Source organism: Suncus etruscus, chromosome 4 (genome assembly GCF_024139225.1).
Source record: "Suncus etruscus isolate mSunEtr1 chromosome 4, mSunEtr1.pri.cur, whole genome shotgun sequence".
In the NCBI taxonomy this organism is placed as follows: Eukaryota; Metazoa; Chordata; class Mammalia; order Eulipotyphla; family Soricidae; genus Suncus; species Suncus etruscus.
The window spans coordinates 10,001-30,553 of NC_064851.1; the positions used below are offsets into that span (position 1 = coordinate 10,001).

General features: G+C 45.0%; 1 protein-coding gene and 1 long non-coding RNA gene across 3 annotated transcripts in view; both read right to left on the reverse strand.

The window, feature by feature from the left end:
- The window catches only part of LOC126006135 (uncharacterized), a 1,297-nt gene extending 597 nt beyond the window's left edge, over positions 1–700 (reverse strand). Inside the window, exons 1-2 of one of the 2 annotated variants that reach the window (XR_007494838.1) lie at positions 574–700; positions 70–153 (exon numbers count right to left, since the gene is read on the reverse strand). This is a non-coding gene — a long non-coding RNA (uncharacterized LOC126006135). Of the gene's footprint in view, positions 1–69; positions 154–489 lie in introns of both variants that reach the window. The other variant, XR_007494839.1, reaches the window with a different exon arrangement.
- A 315-nt stretch (positions 701–1,015) lies between these two features.
- The window catches only part of LOC126006163 (zinc finger protein 785-like), a 156,495-nt gene continuing 136,957 nt past the window's right edge, over positions 1,016–20,553 (reverse strand). The window contains exons 4-5 of the mRNA XM_049771495.1: positions 1,109–1,246; positions 1,016–1,020 (exon numbers count right to left, since the gene is read on the reverse strand). Of these exons, the coding sequence (XP_049627452.1) occupies positions 1,016–1,020; positions 1,109–1,246 (143 nt within the window). The remainder of the gene's footprint in view (positions 1,021–1,108; positions 1,247–20,553) is intronic.

Below are 20,553 nucleotides of genomic sequence, written 5' to 3' on the forward strand. Positions count from 1 at the left end.
CGCCCACACTCCTTGCAGACAAAGGGCTTCTCCCCTGTGTGTGTTCTCTGGTGTTTTATGAGACTTGACTTCACACTGAAGCCACGCCCACAGTCCTTGCAAACATGGGGCTTCTCCCCTGTGTGTGTTCTCTGGTGTATGATGAGCTGTGACCTCACACTGAAGCCACGCCCACAGTCCTTGCAAACATGGGGCTTCTCCCCTGTGTGTGTTCTCTGGTGTCTGATGAGATGTGAGTTCCTACTGAAGCCACGCCCACACTCCTCGCAAACATGGGGCTTCTCCCCTGTGTGTGTTTTCTGGTGTGTGATGAGATTTGAGCTCATACTGAAGCCACGCCCACACTCCTTGCAAACAAAGGGCTTCTCCCCTGTGTGTGCTCTCTGGTGTGTGATGAGATGTGACCTCACACTGAAGCCACGCCCACACTCCTTGCAAACAAAGGGCTTCTCCCCTGTGTGTGTTCTCTGGTGTTTTATGAGACTTGACTTCACACTGAAGCCACGCCCACAGTCCTTGCAAACATGGGGCTTCTCCCCTGTGTGTGTTCTCTGGTGTATGATGAGCTGCGACCTCACACTGAAGCCACGCCCACACTCCTTGCAAACATGGGGCTTCTCCCCTGTGTGTGTTCTCTGGTGTCTGATGAGATGTGAGTTCCTACTGAAGCCACGCCCACACTCCTTGCAAACATGTGGCTTTTCCCCTGTGTGCGTCCTCTGGTGTCTGATAAGAACTGACCTCTGACCAAAGCCTCGTCCACACACTCTATAAACATGGGGCTTCTCTCCTGTGTGAGTCATTTGATGTGTGATGATATTTGATCCATCACTGAAGCCTTTCTCAGGCCTTACATACTTGTCTCTTAAAATTATTGGCAAGTCTATCTCTGAAACTACCTTCGGATTTTCTTTCAGGCCTGTGTTAATGTCTTCCTCCATTGTCATCTGTTTACCAGCGCTACCTACTTGGCTGCTCAATAGTCTAGGAAACACTATTGAATTTCTTCTATGCTTCATCCTACTAGCCAAATGTATGGAGCTTTCTTCATGCTTTTGACTTTCAAATGTGTCATTCTTTGAATGCTGGCACCATTGGTTCTGATCACGTGGACGGGAATTCTCTGATTGAGGGGGCTTTCTAGCAGATGTTTCCAAGAGGATCCAAGAGGGATGACTTTGTTTCATGTGATGACTGAGGAAGTTCTGATTGGAGAAGGGACAAGGATGGATTTCTGGCTTGAGTTCTGCTGAAAGAAAGGTTTTGGTCAGAGTAGATATTGACAAGGCTGTCTGAACCATAGCTCTATCTTGTGCTAAAGTCTGTTCCCCTAGCTTTCCTTATTTTGTTGATAAAAGCAAGACAAAAATCTTCATGCTCCTAAATAGTCTGGTGGGTTTTTCTTTTTTTTTTTTTTGGTTTTTGGGCCACACCCGTTTGACGCTCAGGGGTTACTCCTGGCTAAGCGCTCAGAAATCGCCCCTGGCTTGGGGGGACCATATGGGACGCCGGGGGATCGAACCGCGGTCCTTCCTTGGCTAGCGCTTGCAAGGCAGACACCTTACCTCCAGCGCCACCTACCCGGCCCCGGGTTTTTCTTTTTGGTTGGATTTTGTGGCCACACCCAGAGGTGTCTGGAGCTTACACCTGCACTGCACCTCCTCTGCGAAACAGTGAGAACAACCAGCATGGCATGTATGGAGAGAGAAAAGAAGTCTCACTGCTGGTGAGAATGCTGTCTAGTCAAGCCTTTCTGAAAAACATGGATATGGCTAAAGAAAGTGGAAACTGAGCCCCCATATAATCCTTAGTACCACTCCTAGATATAGATCCTAGGAACACAAAAACACAATTCAAAAATGTCGTTCACACTATGTTCACCGCAGCACTATTTACATTAGCCAGAATCGGGAAACAACTCAGGAGTAATTTCTGAAGCATGGGGCCAAGATTAACCCTAATTATTATCACTGAGTGACCTTCAAAATAAAAGGAAAGAAAATCACTTCTTTGGGGATATCAAAAACCCCATAATGATTAAGAGAGCAAAGAAAAAAAGACAGGGCACCCTGACATGGGGCTGTGCAAACACACTGAGAGCACAACAGGGAGTGAAGGAATCTCAGGATCTGTTCTAAACACCCACAGACACAGAACCAAAAGAGCAAAGATAAAGGCAAGATAGCAAAGTTACAGATTATTCTGGGACTCAACAACAAGGGAATTGAAAAGGAGCAAGAGAGGTCATGCACCAATGCTCTGGCCCAAGCCCAGGGACCCCCTCTCACACAGGCCCATATCCATATCCATATCCACAATCCATATCCAAACCAAACTGTGAGCCCAGTAGGCTCTTTCCACACTCACCGGCAAACAGGCTTCGTGGCAGCTTCCCCAGGACTCCTCCTTCTAACCAGGTGATTAGCGCAGGCTTTACCCCAAAATACCCTGCTGCAGAAGGACAATCTTGGGTTAGAAACAATGAAGGGCACAGCAGTCCATACATGAGTCTGGCTCCCTAATGAAAATGGTCAGATCATAGAACAAATGAAGAACAGAATCGCTGCTACCATATGCATGTTGGTTATTGCAGAGATGAGAATAGGATAAAATAAGAGTTTCATTGAGGGGACTGGATAATACAGCAGAGGGATGGGGGAGCAATAGGTCAGTACTGGTTTTACACATGGCCAATCTTCATTTGACCTTGGCACCCTCTGTACTTCCCTGAGACCCTCAGGGAATGAGCAATGAGTGAAAAGCCGGGAGTAAAACCAAGAACTGCTAAAGCCCAAAGGTATCTTAAAAAGAGGAGGCTGGAGGCTTCTGGTCCTGATCCCTTTACCCTCCGGTGCCATTTCAGGATTTCTGGTCTGTGTCAGAGTAGAGACAGGGACCCTTTGGGCCCTCCCACCAACCCTCCTTTTCCTAAACTACAAGGATGTTGGTGCATTTGTGTAAGAACGTTTCAATGTACATCATATATTTCCTGGCTTATTGGACCTAGCACTTCTTTTTCCTAGAAAATACACATCTAAAAGCCTAGTTGAACAAACCAATGGATCAGTTTTCGATTTTTTTTATTGTACTCAGATAATCTCACTTGTTTTAGGAAAATAACCTCTAAAGCAGATATACCACTAGCCACTTTTTATGCAATCCATCCAATAGATCACTTTCTTTTTTTTTTTTTTTAATTTTTTTTTTTTTGTGTGTGGTTTTTGGGTCACACCCGGCAGTGCTCAGAGATTATTCCTGGCTCCAGGCTCAGAAATTGTTCCTGGCAGGCACGGGGGACCATATGGGACGCCGGGATTCGAACCGATGACCTCCTGCATGAAAGGCAAACGCCTTACCTCCATGCTATCTCTCCGGCCCCAATAGATCACTTTCTTAAACACCCTGCAACTACAGCATTCCAACCCACCAAATGCAAAGAACAATGGGAAAACTAAGGAACCTGTAGTTGGGATTTGGAGAGAAATCCTAGCAAATTTCCACATTCACCAAAACACCTGAGCCTTATAGTTGAGCACCTAAAATCAACACTTAAGTTTTCAGCAGCAGAAACCAAGGAGTTACTAGCTGGTGAACATAAGCTACCTATATACGAACAATTCAACCAATTCAAAGAACTCTTTCAGAAGGTGACGGAATCCATACAAATGGAACTGAAGGAAATAAAAAACATGTTAGCAAGTCACAATATCAGATATACACAGCTGGAGAATTGTACAAAGTCGAATACAAAATGCAAGCCAGCGTTAATAAAGAAATCAAAAAAGAAAGGACAGGCCTGGAGAGATAGCATGGATAGGGTGTTTGCCTTGCACGCAGAAGGATGGTGGTTCGAATCCCGGCATCCCATATGGTCCCCCGAGTCTGCCAGGAGTGATTTCTTAGCATAGAGCAGGAGTAACCCCTGAGTGCTGCCGGGTGTGACCCAAAAACAACAAAACAAAAACAAACAAGCAAACAAAAACAAAGGACAGACAAATCATTGGAAGAAAATGTAAGGTACCTATTGAACAAAGACAAAGGAAATGATCTCCGAATGATAAGAAATACCAGTGGGAGGAAAAAGTGAAAGAAGAAAAACCAGTGAGAGATAACAACAGAGAAATTTCAACTCTCTGGAAAGAGGCTGCTATACAAATCAGAGGCAAAAACAGTGCCAACAAAATAGACCCAAACAGAAAAGCAGCAAAGCATAAAGTAATCCAAATGGCAGAGAGAGAGAGAGAGAGAGAGAGAGAGAGAGAGAGAGAGAGAGAGAGACAGAGAGAGAGAGAGAGAGAGAGAGAGAGAGAGAGAGAGAGAGAGAGAGAGAGAGAGAGAGAGAGAGAGATGGACTCTTTAAAGCAGTACAGTTGGAACAACTTTAAGTATAAAGAAAAGAACCTAAGAATCAAACCAGGGAGGAGCTGGAGGCAGTGGAGCAAGTGGTAAGGCGTTTGCCTTTCACGTGGCTAACCTAGGATGGACCACGGTTTCGCCCCCCAGCGTCCCATATGGTCCCCCCAAGCCAGGGGTAAATTCTGAGATCATAGTCAGGAGTAACCCCTGAGCGTCATTTGCCTTACATGTAGATCGACTGGGGAGGGACCTGGTTCGATTCCTAGCATCACATGTGGTTCCCCAGCCTGCCAGGGAAGATCTCTGAGTGCAGAGCCAGGAGTAGTCCCTGAGCACTGAAGGGTGTGGTCCAACGAATAAATAAGTAAATAAATAATTAAATAAAGTTAAAGAATCACCAGATCTCTCATTTAAAACAACCCAAGCAAAAGAAGTGGAATGACATATTCAAAGTATTAAATGAAAGAAGCTTTCAACCTAGAGTTCACTACTGAGCAAACTCTCATTTATGTGAGAGGGAGGGTTAACAAACATTCTCAAACAAAATTGAGCTTGCAAAATTCATGCTAACAACTGACTCTAAATGAACTACTCAAAGAACAATTACATTAACCAAATACCCAATCATAACAACTCTATACAATATAATGGCATAGGAGTCCTATCTGTCAATAGCTTCCATAAATGTCAACAGACTAAACTCTCCCAGCGAAAGGCACAGAGTAGCAGCTCATATCAGGAAATAAAGCCCAGCCACCTGCTGCCTGCAGGAAACACACTTCAAAGTTCAGGATAGACAAAGATTTAGAATAAAAGGATAGAAAATAATTATATAAGCTACTAAAAAAAAAAAAACAAAAGCTGGGACAGCCATACTTACATCAGACCAAACTGCATTTAACCTTACTAAAGTACTTAGAGACAAAGATGGACACTACTTATTGATCAGGGGAAGAATAGACCAAGAAGTACTAACCCTGATCAACATTATGCACCAAATGTAGAGCCAGAGAAATATTATAAGGCTTTTACTCACAAACCTAGAAAAACATATGGACGGAAACATGATAGTAGTGGGAGATTTCAACACCATTATTTCTGGTAGACAGATCCACTAGTCGGAACACTAGCAAAGACATAAAAGACCTAAATGAGAAACTAGAAGAAGTAGGACTGATGGATCTATACAGGACCATTTCTCCTCAAAAAGCTGAATTCACATTCTTCACACACATTTTTCTACACATCCAAGCACACATGGAACCTTCTCTAGCAGAGATATTTCAGGACACAAGTTTAACATACATAAACTCACAAATATAAAAATTATACCGAGCACCATATCAGACCATGGTGCCACAGAGATCAAGATTGATTGTAAAAAGATGTGGAGAAAACCTAACTCCTGGGAACTAAACAACATGCTGCTCAAAAAAAAAATGGATCAAAGAGGAAATCAAGGAATAAAGAGATTCCTTGAGATGAATGATGATGAAGAAAAAAACTGACTAAAATTATGGACAGAGCTAAAGCAGTAATTAGGGGAAACTCATAGTAATAGAAGCCTACATGAGGAAAGAAAAAGACAAAATCAACAATCTAAAGAGACATCTTAAATATCTGGACAACCAACAGCAAAGGAACCCAAACACAAGCAGAAGAAATAATATAACCAGAGCAGAAATCAACAATATAGGATCAATATAAACAACAAAAGAATTGATGAGACCAGGAGCTGCTTTTTTATTTTATTCATTCATTCATTCATTCATTCATTCATTTATTTATTTATTTATGTGTGTGTGTGTGTGTGTGTGTGTGTGTGTGTGTGTGTGTGTGGTTTTTGGGTCACACCTGGCAGTGCTCAGGGGTTACTCCTGGCTCCATGCTCAGAAATTGCTCCTGGCAGGCACAGGGGACCATATGGGACGCCGGGATTCGAACTGATGACCTTCTGCAAGAAAGGCAAAAGCTTTACTTCTATGCTATCTGGCACCTGGAAGAGCTGTTTTGGCACCTAGAAGAGCTGTTTTTTTTTGTTTTTTTGTTGTTTTTTTTTTAATAAATAAACAAGACAGACAAACCGCTGGCAAGACTCACAAGGAAAAAAAGGGAAATATTCAAATACACTGGAACAGAAATGAAAGGGGAGAAATTACAACAGCACCCCAAGAAATCCAAGGCATCATAAGAGTTTATTATAAACAACTGTAGTCACTTAAGCTAGAGAACCTAGAAGAAATGGACAGATTTCTTGAAAAATATCTTCCAATACCGAGTGAGGAAGTAAAAAGCCTAAACAGGCCTATCAGAAATAAGGAAATTGAAACAGTAATTAAGAAATTCCCATCAGGACTAGGTGGGTTTACAGGTGAATAGTATAAAACATTTAGAGGTGAATTACCACTGACTATCCTAAATATCGAAAAGATGGGAATCTTCCCAAATTCCTTCTATGAGGCTAATATCACACTCATTCTCAAAGCTGACAGGTATTACCAAGAAAGAAAACTACCTACCAATCTCACTATGAACATAGATGCAAAAATCCTTAACAAAATCTTAGCAGACCAAATCCAACAACACATCAATAAGATTATAATCATGACCAAGTGGGTTTATATTTCAGAAATGCAAGGATGAATCAATATACACAAATAAATCAATATCATACACATCAGTAAAAGGATAAAAATCACATGATCATATCTATCGTTGCAGAGTGAGCATTCGACACAATCCCACACCTATTCATGAAGAAAACCCTCAACAAAATAGGTATGAAGGAACTTTCCTCAAGATAGTAATAGCTACCTATAAAAATGACGCAGTCAACATTATTCTTTTCTTTTTTTTTGGGGGGGGGGTCACACCCGGCAGTGCTCAGGGGTTACTCCTGGCTGTCTGCTCAGAAATAGCTCCTGGCAGGAGACCATATGGGACACCGGGATTCGAACCAACCACCTTTGGTCCTGGATCGGCTGCTTGCAAGGCAAATGCCGATGTGCTATCTCTCCGGGCCCCTCAACATTATTCTTAATGGCAAAAAATTGAAAGCATTTCCACTAGGGTCAGGTACTAGGCGAGGATGTCCTCTGCCTTCACTCTTATTCATCATAGTATTAGAAGTCCAAATAATAGCAATCAGACAGGAGAAGGAAATCAAAGAATCCAAATCAGAAAGGAGGAACTGAAACTATATTTGCAGATAACAAGGTGCTATACATCAAAGACCCTAAAGAGCCCACACTAAAGCTCCTAGAAACAATAAACCAATACAGCAAAGTGACAGGAGACAAAGACAGTTGCATTCCTTTATACAAATAATGACTCAGAGGAGAAAGAGATCAAAGAGTCTATCCCATTTAAAATACTGTCCAATGGGATCAGTGATAGCACAGTGGCAGTTGTTTGCCTTGCACACAACAAACAAGTTTGATACCCAGTATCGCAGATGGTCTCCCAGCCTGCCAGGAGTGATTTCTGAGTGCAGAGCCAGGAGTTGCCCCTGAGCACCTCTGTTTGTGGCCCAAGAACTAAAACTGTAAGAGGACGCCCAACTATTAACCCAAAACAAAGGTGCTCCCCCATCTTCCTCTTTCCCATAATTTTTTTTTTTTTTTTTGTATTTGGGCCACACCCAGTGACGCTCAGGGGTTACTCTTGGCTATGAGCTCAGAAATCGCGCCTGACTTGGAGGACCATGTGGGACGCTGGAGAATCGAACCTAGGTCTGTCCTAGGCTAGCGCAGGCAAGGCAGGCATCTTACCTCTAGCGCCACCACGCCGGCCCCAATAAATGTTTTGATATGTAGATCCCACCTGGATTACTCCCCACCTTCCCCCTCCTGGTGTACTTGGAATTGGCTTAATAAAAGAAAGAAGAGTTCTGACTTTTGGCTCTGGCAGACCACTGACTCCATTACTCTCTCTTGACTAGCTTGTTTTTATTCTTCACCACTACCCTGCTTCTTCAAACCTGTCTGCATGGGGGGGGGGAGGTAGGTAGAATTACGGTGCATGGGGTGATTTCACAACACTGGAGATTTTATTTCTACTTAACTCCAGAGACCCAGGACCCAAGAAGACCACACGATGGTGTTGTGCAGTGCCCATCACCGGAACATTGGTGGATACTGGCCCTGCTCTGAATGTGTTAGAGACCCTGTCAGGCAGAAACAGGCAGTGATGGGAAAGAGCTGAAGACGGAGTAGCATCCCAAAGACTGAGACCCTACCACCTTTCTTCTACCAAAGTGTTTTGTGTGAGGACCTTGGCCCACCCAACATATCGATGTCACTGATGCTATAGAAGCCAAAGAGAAAGCTCCATTTGAGGGAAACATTAATAATAGCAGGGAGATAAACGGGTCTGCCACCCAGATTCCAGCTCAGGAACTGAAGGCATTTCCATCCCAGATGACCTCAACAGCCTACTATAGGAGGAGAAGATGGAGGATCCAAGCCCAGCAGAAGACCAAACTGGGGAGAAACTGTTTTCAGAACCTCTGCAATTTTCTCATAGGTTAATCTATTGATCCTAGTTGCATCTGTCATTATATTGCTGATTAAAATGTATGTTCTTCCTATATAGATTCTAATAGCTTGTTTTGCTCTATACCCTCTGCAAACAAGCATTCAACCTTAATGGTTGAATATCAGTTTGCATAGTTCCAAAGAAAGGCAAAATGTTAGATTTTTAAAAGTTCTCAGCTATCCTAGTTGCTATGATGTTTGTGTATATTATTTAGCAACTTATTCACCAATTATGTTTGAATGTTCTAATGTCTTTGTCCACAGAAGTCTATGGAAAAGGAACTTCAAATACTATATTCTTATTACTATTACTCTTATTACAGTGGTCATTATAAGAATGTTTTTTTAGCAGGGCTGGAGAGATAGCATGGTGGTAAGGTGTTTGCCTTTCATGCAGAAGGTCATCGGTTCGAATCCTGGCATCCCATATGGTCCCCTGTGCCTGCTAGGAGCAATTTCTGAGCATGGAGCCAGAAGTAACCCCTGAGCACTGCTGAGTGTGACTCAAAAACCACACATACACACACAAAAAGAATTTTAGCAAACTTACTTTTAAACAAAAATATCTGCAGAAATGTTCTTGTGATTTTGTTTGAGATGTATGAGAAGAAACTCAAATGTTCTAGACTCTTATAACAGTGCTTGGTGTAAGAATGCTTAAGCATTTTCAAGTTCAGTGTATTTGCAGAAAGGTTCTAAAGTTTTTATGTTCAGAGAAGTCTATGAAATAAAATTTAAAACAAAGATATGAAATAAATGGACTGTTTTGAGAATATGTATGCACAATCTGACCTTTGGTGATTTTATAGCCAACTTTTACTGTGCCTATTGCAAAATACCCATTTTTATAACTTCTGATATAGGGTTCCTGACTGGCAGAGAACAGTAGAACAAAACTTATAGCTTTTCCTATTTGGGGGGGGGGGGCCCACACCCGGCTCTCGGCTCAGAAATCACTCCTGGCAGGCACGGGGGACCATATGGGTTGCCGGGATTCGAACCACCATGGTCCTGGGTCAGCGCTTGCAAGGCAAACGCGCTACCGCTATGCTATCTCTCCGGCCCCAGCTTTTCCTATTTTTGTTGTGCTCTAAACAGGAAGGTGAAATTGTGACATGGCACCCAGCTATTAATCCAAAACAAAAAGGCATCCCCCCATCATCCTTTTTCCCTTAAATCTTTTGATATACAAAGCCCTCCTGGATTACTCTCAACCTTCCCCCTATTGGTGTATTGGGAATTGGTTTAATAAAAGAAAATAGAGACCTAGAGAAGCCATTACTCTCACCTGACTAGCTTGGGTTATTTCTTTGACGCTACTCTGCTTAAGGGGTGATCTCACAACTTGTGGATTTTATTTTACAATCACTTATCATTAGGGAATTCCATATCAAGACAATAATGAGATATCATCTAACACCAGTGAAGACAGCACACATCAAAAATACTGGGAACAGTCTCTGCTGGCGGGACTGTGGTCAGAAAGGAACTCTCCTCCGCTCCACGTGGGAATGCTGCCTGATCCAACCTCTTTGGAAAACAGTATGGAAGGCTCTTGCTGTCCTCAAAATTGAGCTGCCATATGACTAGGCAATCCCTCTTCTGTGTATATATTCCCCAGACAGAAAAACTTTCATTCAAAAAGTATGTCTTACTACACTGGAATGCCTGTGTACTACAAACACAAAAACAAACGAAAAAGTCAAATTGTCTGTGGCCCGAGAAAGGACGCAATGTATTGGTTAACATGATCTGTATGCAGGAACATCAGATTTGATACCAGCCCAAAACAATGTCCCAGTAAGCACTGGGAAAACCCCAGGATCTACTACCAAGTGGAATTTTTGAAATAATGAAAAGAAATTAACTCGCTTATAAATTTTGCATCTCATTAGGATGCAAAGAATAGTAGAGAGGAGAACATGTGACCATAAATAAGACAACCCAGGGATCATCTCTAGCAACTAAGATGATGCCAAAGCCTGTCAGGAATGATCCTTGAATCAGAATCCAGAGGCTAAGATCACCCGGTTCATGAAATCACAACACTTTTGGCCAAACTCAGGGTCGACCTTTGGGTCTGTGCTCAGGGGGCACACTGTTAGGAGAGCATATGCAGAGTCAGGGATCAAATCCATTTTGGCCCAGATATGGCAAACCCGTGAAACAATGTATATCGCTAGTCACTGAAAAGACATTTATAAATATAAAGTTGGATTCATCTGAGAAATAAAGCCAGAGATAGCAGAGCCATAGGGCTTTTGTCCAACCTGGGACAGGACCAGGTTTGACTGCCAGCACCCCATGTGGTCCCCTTAGCCTGCCAGGAGATATTTCTGAGCAGAGCCAGGACTAGCTCCTGAGCGCTGCTGGGTGTGGCCCAAAACCAAAATAAAGAAAAACTTTGAAAACAAAAAAAAAAAATAGAATAGTAGGGAAGGGCTTGAACTTGAGCTCAGCAGAATCATGTCATGTCCCCTGTTGAGCCCATATTTCTGTAGATCCAGGCACCTCCCTGTCATCCCAGGTTGTAGCCCACAGCACCTACCCAGGGCCAGGGCAGCGCTCACCTACTGCCTGCAGGTGCTTGTAGGTCTCCAGCATCACATCTTTGTAGAGCTTCTTCTGAGAAACGTCCAGGCATGCCCACTCCTCTGGGGAGAAGCTCATGGCCACATCAGGGAAGGTCACCAAGCTCTAAGCACAAAAAGGAGGGGGTCAGATAGGATACCTTAGAGTCCTAGAGGGATTCCAGGCCCCTGCCACATATTGTATTTGTATTGTTTGTATCTGTTTTGTTTCTTCATTGCAAAATAAGATATATGTAGTGTGCATAAGAATTCGTTCATGGGGCCGGGCGGTGGCGCTAAAGATAAGGTGCCTGCCTTGCCTGCGCTAGCCTTGGACAGACTGCGGTTCGATCCCCCGGTGTCCCATATGGACCCCCAAGCCAGGAGCAACTTCTGAGTGCATAGCCAGGAGTAACCCCTGAGCGTTACTGGGTGTGGCCCAAAAAAAAAAAAAAGAATTCGTTCATAAGTTTTGTTTTTACTATAGACAGACCCTCCAATGGTCTGAGGGACCGTGAACTGGCCCCCTATTTAAAAAGTTTGAGGACCCCTGCATTAGATTCACAGAGCACTGGTGGATGAAATCAAGACTACAAAGCCAAAGGAGCTAAAACAGCAACTCTGGATGTGGCCCCAAAACACACTAGCCCTTCCTGCTGCCAGAGCCCATCTCTGCCCAGGATACAAATGTCGAAAGGTAAATTCAGGGTCCAGTGAGTGAATCAAACCTGCGTTTGGAGATGTCAGCACTCATGGTTCACACCCAAATTCTTCCTGGTGCAGGTCAAAATGATCCAACACAGGCCGGGGCAATAGCACAGCAGTAGGACATTTGCCTTGCATGTAGTCAACACCAGACAAACCCTGGTTCAATTCCCGGCATCCCATATGGTCCCTTGAGCCTGCCAGGAGCAATTTCTGAGTGCAGAGCCAGGAATAAACTCTGAACACCAAAGGTATGACCAAGCTCGACCCTCCCCAAGAAAAGAAAATGACCCAATTCCCAGTAACTATGGCTTCCAGAAAGATCCTTTGTTCCTGTTTCCCAATTAGAACCACAGTCATGGGACCGCAGACAAGGAGGCTTTGGTTTACTGAGGACAAATGTGGCTGCAGAGCCTGACTCTGCAGAGTGAAGGACAAGAGTTGAGCTGCATGCCCGGGTTTTGAGCAATACTGCCAGGGAGGGTGCAGAATGGATCAATCCCAGGCACAGGCTAGTGTCCCCTATGTCACCTGGAGAGAGCCCTGTGTGTAGAGTCAAGGAAAAGCCTGAGCACCACCAATGTGGTGCAAAATTCTGGACAAAACAGAAAAGCAGACACAGCACAGCACAAAGCACCTAAAACTAAAACCAAACAAAAGCCACAGGAAAATGCACATGTAGGAAGGGTCCTTGCTGTGTTCTTTCCGATAAGACTTGGAAAATTCTTCATCAGGAGCCCAGAGGTAGGGACCCAGGCATGAGGCTGGTGAATGGTCAGTTCTCTAGGAGATGGCTGAGGTTTGATTCCCAGCAAGCTCCCAGGCAGGGAAGGCAGCTCCTATCCCCCTGTCCAATTAGGTCAGGGGGAACAGTTCCAGTTGTAAAGACCCGCAGGAAATAATTCACACAGTGAAGGAGTACAAGAATGGGTTCAGGAAATCCAGTGCTCAAGCAAGGAATTCAGACCACCCAAGCTTTCTGCTCCTAGAAGGAGTGCAGCTCAGCAGAAGAGGAAGCATGAACCTCTGCCTTCCTCAGACCCCTGCTTTTATGGACAAGAATCAAGTCCCAACCTAGGGTGGGAAAAGAATACCAGGTAAAGAATAATGCAACATACATACTATCATCAGATCACACCTTAGGGTGGAGTACAATGACTGATTAGGGTACGATCAGTAACCCAAGAGCCTGGCATCTAAGAGTCCCAGAAAAACAGTACAGAATCCTGTGCTGGACCATCAAGACAATTTACTGGGCACTTGCCTCAGATGGGGCTGTCCAGGCTGAATCTCTGATACCCCAAAGCAGTGGTCCTCAAACTATGGCCCGGGGGCCACGTATTGTATTTGTATCTGTTTTGTTTCATTGCAAAATAAGATTTATGCAGCGTGCATAGAATTCGTTCCTAAGTTTTGTTTTTACTAGAGTCAGACCCTCCAATGGTCTGAGGGACAGTGAACTGGCTCCCTGTTTAAAAAGTTTGAGGCGTTCCATATTTAAAAAAAAAAAAGTTTGAGGACCCCTGCCCCCTAGGTTACCAGTCGTCAAAGGTATGATTCCAGAGCGCAGAGCCAGAAGAATTTCCTTTCAGCATGGTGACATCACTTCGAAATAAATCAAAAAGCCTTTCCCCAGGTGAGGGAGGAATGTTATTTTATGGCAGAAATCCCGGGATCACAGAGTCCTGGACCATCTCAGACTGGCAGAGGTGACTCCAGAACACTGATTCAGGAGGAAGGTCTGAGCCACACCTGCTTGGCTCCCAAAATAAACACGAGACGGCAAAGAAGAACCAAAGAAACAAACAAAAACAAACTGCAGAGACCAGGGCCCCTGAAGGAGCGCCAGCAGCCACCCCTCTCTCCAGTCCCTGCCTAAAACATCTGAGTCCCCCAGCTCGTGGGGGCCTCGCACGCCTTCCCTTCCCCTGTCCTTCTCGGAGCCCACACTGCCCCTTACCTGGGGACAGGACGTTAGCAGGGGAGACCCCATCCTCTCCAGCCTGGGTTATTCCGAAGGTGCAGCGGCAAGGCCCAAGTCCTGGAGAAAAGTCGCCGTCCTGAGCACCCCAGAGGAGCACAGCCCCTGCCCAGCTGCTTCCCGCTGGGTCTCGCTGATTCCAACCCCGATCAGCACCTGGAACCCGGCGCCCACCCCGGCGCCTTCGCCCAGGTGGCGCGCGGTCCGCGAGATCAACGTGACGTCCGCGGCGCGTCCTCAGGCCCGTGACGCGCCCTGCGTCCGCGCCCCGAGTGTCCGGACTCAGCCCGACTTTTCCTGCCGACTCGGCTTCGGGGCGGAGCGCGGCGCGGAGGGGCGGGCGTCGGGGGCGGGGCCTCGGTCCGAGTGCCCGAAGCCGCCGGCCGCCGGCTCACAGCGTGGGAGACGGCAGGCGGCGGAAGCAGAAGCCGGCCCCGGGCGAACCCGCGCGGCGCCGCTTCAGGGCCCCGAGCACGGCGCCGGTCGGCAGCGGGCTTCCTGCTCCGGGGAGTGAGCACTGCGCGCAGAGCCCGCCCGGGGTCCCACTGCGGGAAGCCAGGACGAGGACCCCGGGGAGGGAGGGGGGAGGGAGGCAGAGAAGGAGACGCGGAGAGAGAGACGGAGCGAGAGCGCGAGAGGAGAGAGAGAGCGCGAGGACCCGGAAGCGACGGCCACGGGCGCTTCCGGCCCCGCGCCTGGGCGTGTCGTCGCGCTGCTTCCGGCCGGCTCCTTAAAGGGCCGGCGCCGCCCGTGCCAGCCCCTTCCGGGCCCGAGTCGGGAGCCGCCGATCTAGGCCTAAGCGGAGACGGAAGGGCCCTTTTCAAAGAAAAGAAACACGCCCGTCGCTGTGCGGACTTCGAGCCCCGCGTGCAGCCCATCTCCACCCACCCGTGCGAAGGCCAGGCTCAGGCCCCCACAGAACCCACAGAAAACGCACCTATTCGCCAGTTCAAATACCTCGAGCGGGGCCGGAGAGAGAGCATGGGGGTAAGGCTTTGGCCTTGCCTGCACAAGGACGGTGGCTCGAATCCCGGCGTCCCATAGGGTCTGCCGGGAGCGGTTTCTGAGCATAGAGCCAGGAGGAACCCCTGAGCGCTGCCGGCTGTGACTCAAAAACCAAAACCGAAACAAAACCAAACAAAACGGCAGCCAAGAGTCATTCCTGCGTGCAGAGCAGGAGGAACCCCTGAACATTGCCAAAATCATATTTACAGAGATCTCACTATTGCTGAAACACACACACACACACACACACACACATAAACTAAAACATCAATGACTTTGTTTCTCCTTTTAATTTTTTATATACTTTTGGGATCCCCACCAAGCCATCCTCATATTTACTCTGGCTGTGTGCTCACGAATCACACTTGGTAGTACTATTTACAATAGCCATGATCTGGAAACAACCCAATTGCCCAAGATCAGATGAGTGGATAAAGAATCTTTTGGGTACGTAGATGCACTGGAATACCAGGCACCTGTTAGAAAAAATGAAGTCATGACATTTGTCTATACATGGAAGGATATGGAGAGTATTATGCTGAGTGAAATGTGTCATAGGAAACAGAACAGACATAGAAGAATCTCACTTGTGGAATATAAAAAATAATAGATCCTATTTTCCGGCGTATAAGACGACTTTTGAAACACAAAAAAAGTCAACCGAAAATCGGGGGTCATACCGAGTATATCCTGAAAAATGTTTCAATATGCCACTAAACAAAAATTGTCTGAATGTTGCCACAAAACGAACTTTCCAACTCCATCCTGCATCAATCACTGCCAGGCTGCTCGGACTGCCTCTCTAACTCAGCCAATCCAAGCAGGCTTTTTTTTTTTTTTTTTTTTTGGTTTTTGGGCCACACCCGGTGACGCTCAGGGGTTACTCCTGGCTATGCACTCAGAAGTCGCTCCTGGCTTGGGGGACCCTATGGGACGCCGGGGGATCAAACCGCGGTCTGTCCTAGGCTAGCACAGGCAAGGCAGGCACCTTACCTCCAGCGCCACCGCCCGGCCCCAAGCAGGCTTTTGATGCATGCAAATTAGACAATGTTCTGGACCCGAATCTACACTGTCAAAAGCCTGCTCAGATGGGCCAGAGGAAGAGAGGAAGTTGTCTTATACGCCGGCAAATACGGTAGTATAGCTGGGATATCCAGAGACAATAGAGATGAAAATCAGGAGAACCGGTCATTGGTAAGAAGCTTGCCATAAATTGTGGAGTAGTACAGTTAGGGTACAGAAGGGACCACTCTGCCAGTGACAATAATAGTTGAAACTTAATACTCTGCACATGAACTATGTGCTAAAATGAAATGAAATGATATGCACAGTTTCCCCTCACTCTTGCACTCCGTTGCAAGTCAGTCCTTTATAGGGCTGACTGATGGAGGGATGGAGGATGAGATCTTTCTCCTCCAGCTCAGAGCACGCATTGGCCACCCTGTTCAGCTGGCAGTTCTGAGGTGAATGCAGCAGGTATAAAGCTAACAGGTAGTCAGGCTTCAGAAGATATCAGCTTTATTCAGTGGACAAGGCTGAAGCCAAAAGCCCCAGAATCAGTCCTCCCAAAAAAAGCCCCTGCCTTCCACAGACCCTTGCTTTTATACATCAGAATCAGGTACCACCCTATGGTGGGAGCAGAATCAGGTACCACCCTGGGGTGGGAGCAGAATCAGGTACCACCCTGGGTAGGGAGCAGAATGCCAGGTCACACCCTAGGGTAGGGCACAATCACGGATCAGGTTAGGATCAGTAACATAATAATCCCATTGAAATGTTTACATATACAACAATTCCCCCACTTTAGTAAACAAACTAATAATATACACAAGTAATATTGTCTATAATTATTAAAGGAAAACTAAGCAATAATAAAAGAGTGGCTGTTTCCATAAGCGCATCACAGAAAAATGTAAAGAAAAACTTCTAACCTAAGCACAGGGTGTCTAAGTCCAGAAACGTGTCAAGGAATCAACTACAAGCTTCAGAGATGATAGATCTACGATGTACAAGATGAAGAATTCCAAGTAATTTTTCCTTGGAAAAGCAGGTGGAGAATCTGAAATTCAATGATCAAGAATCTAGTAGGCGATGGGGAGCTCCCAGGGCAATCAGAAAGCCCAATTGTAATTCGTAGACAGAGGTCCTTCGAAGAGACGCCAGAAAGGCTGTGTAGCAGGCAAGAAGAAGCACATTTTCCATACAATTCCAGGTAGACCAGAAAGCAGTGAATTAGGCCGTGATTTTGGAGGAAAAGGCACACACCCACTGCACAATGGGGGGGGACGACGACGACGACGACACTGTAATGATGATAAATAGGTATCTGAAGTTAATCCAAGTTCTTAGTCCAGGCAGAAGTCCATATGAGGTCTGAAACCGATGTACCAAGTATGGCTGATTATTTATAGATGGGAGCTTAAGTCACAAACCAGAATAAAATGTTTAAGGCAGAGAGCCTCCCTGTGTAAACAAACAACATGAGGGTCCATCCAAAATAGATAGAACCTCCATTTAAGCCTAGTATTTTTGCCCACGCAAAAAACCCTGAGAACAGACAAAAATATTATTTAGGAAATTATAGTCAACAATATCTAACCCACTAACCTAAAGTCAAGAAAGCAAAACCCTAATGTAATGCAACATCAATTCCTAAGATTAAAAACTAAAATGGAAAAACATTAATTACAATAGTCAAAAGAAGTGTAGTATAAAATTCAAAGAAAATTACAAAAGGTGAAATTTCTACAGAGTCCAATGCCAATCTGTAAAGATGAGGGGTCTGAAACTCCGAAAAGTCCGACCAAAGACACTTGATGAGTCTGGAAAAGCAGGTTGCAACTTGGTACAGGGTACAAAACTCCAACTTCGTACAGGGTACAAAACTCCAACAGTCAAGAATTTCTTCCTCAGGCTGAGATCAGGAGGCTTGTAGTTGTGGGTGAAGGAGATGATTTGTGAAGGGATTCCTGAAAATTAAATGTTAAGGGCTAGAAAGAGAGAGGGAGTGTTTCTGAATACCTGAAGGTGGTCTCAGAGGCCTAGGGAGCACACCCCCAAAAAACTGCATTTTGAAGCTGCCCAGTGAGTAAATTCTGCTATGGGGTCGCCATCCCCCATCTCTGGCCTGCGGAGGCTCCACCCTGCTGTGCCTTTGTTCACTCTGAGGATTTCAAGGGAAACTTCTCCTGTGCTTGTCTGCCTGTGTTTCTGAATACCTGAAGGTCTCCTCAGAGGCCTAGGGAGTGCACCCCCCAAAAATGTCAACTAGAGGCAGCAGAAGAGTGCAGCCGCTTTGCTTTGTGGCCGCACGCTCTTTCTAACCAATGAACCCCAACACAACACGCAGGAAAAACAACACTACAAGCATGACAATGGGGAAACCTTGCAGGCAAACACCATGCACAGAGAATGAAGACGAAAGCTCGGATGACCTAATAAATTCCAACCACCTGATTAACCTCTATGATAAGGAACTTAAAATAGTAATATGGAAGATGTTTGAAGAACTCAAAGAAAGCATAGACTGATCTGAACAGAACACAAAGACAGAAATCAGAAAAGTCCAAACTGGAGCCGGGAAGGTGGCACTAGAGGTAAGGTGTCTGCCTTGCAAGCGCTAGCATAGGATGGACCACGGTTTGATCCCCCAGCGTCCCATATGGTCCCCCCAAGTGAGGGGTGATTTCTGAGCGCATAGCCAGGAGTAACCCCTGAGCGTCAAACGGTTGTGGCCCAAAAACCAAAAAAAAAAAAAAAAAAAGAAAAGAAAAAGAAAAAGAAAAGTCCAAACTGAAATAACAGATCTGAAAAACACGGTAGCTCAACTGAAAACCTCAATGGATGGCCTCATCAGCAGGGTAATAGCAGCTGAGGAGAGAATCGGTGTACTGGAAGATGTGATGCAGAAAAACTCAACACAACAGAAGAAATTGGAAAAGAACCTTAAGACAAAAGAACAGACAATGGAAAAAGTACTCAAGGAATGCAAACAGATAAAAATAGAAGTCTTTGATAAACTCAACAGAAACAACATAAGAATCATTGGAGTCCCAGAGACCCAGGTAGGAGATCTCCAGGAAGAATCAACTGTCAAAGACATCATCAAAGAGATACTCCCAGAGTTAAAGACTACATGCAATCAATTCCTGCATGCCCGAAGAGTATCAGCTAAAAGAGACCCCCAAAAAAAAAAAAACCCACCCAAGACACATCCTCGTTACAATGACAAATCCCACAGATAGAGATAGAATACTGAAAGCAGCAAGATCAAAAAGGGAAATTACATTCAAAGGAGCATCCCTAAGACTTATAGCAGACATGTCACAAGAAACTCTCAAGGCCAGACACAGTGGTGGGATATTGTGACAAGACTGAATAAAATGGATGCCTCACCGAGAATACTGCACCCGGCCCAACTCACATTCAGGTTTGAAGGAAGAATACATAGCTTCATGGATAAACAACAGCTCAGAAACTTCACAGATGATAAACCAGCCTTAAAGTAAAAACTGACAGGTCTACTCTAAGACAAGAGAGACCAACAAACACAGCAAACTTATCTACAAAGATGACATTAAATCCTATGACAATCATCTCCCTCAATGTCAATGGGCGAAATTCACCAATTAAAAGACACAGAGTGGCAAAATGGGTCAAAAAGATGAATCCAACCTTCTGCTGCCTACAAGAAACACATCTGAATAGTCAGAACAAACATAGACTCAAAATCAAAGGCTGGAGGAAAATCATCCAAGCAAACAACACCCTCAAAAAAGCTGGGGTGGCCATATTAATATCTGATGATGCCAACTTTATACTCAGAAAAGGGGTAAGGGACAAAGATGGACACTATGTACTAATCAAGGGATATGTGCAACAGGAAGAAATCAGACTATTAAACATATATGCACCCAATGAGAGACCAGCAAATTATCTAATACAATTACTGACAAATATGAAAGAAGACATCAATAATAACACAATAATTGTGGGAGACCTCAACACGGCCCTATCAACACTTGATAGGTCAACCAGACTGAAACCCAACGAAAACATACTAGCCATGAAAAGAGTAATGGAAGAAAGAGGACTAGTAGATATATAGAGGACACTCCATCCTAAAAAACCTGGATACACATTCTTCTTCAATGTACATGGGTCATTCTTCAGGATAGACTACATGCTGACACATAAAACATACCTCCATAAAAGCAAGAGGATAGAAATCTTGCAGGCTACCTTTGCTGACCACAAGGCTCTGAAATTAGATGTGAACTACAAAGCCGCACAGAAGAAAAACTTTAACAATTGGAAATTAAACACCCTGCTACTGAACAACCAGTGGGTCCGAGATGAAATCAAAAAGAAAATCAAAACTTTCCTGGAAACAAATGATAAT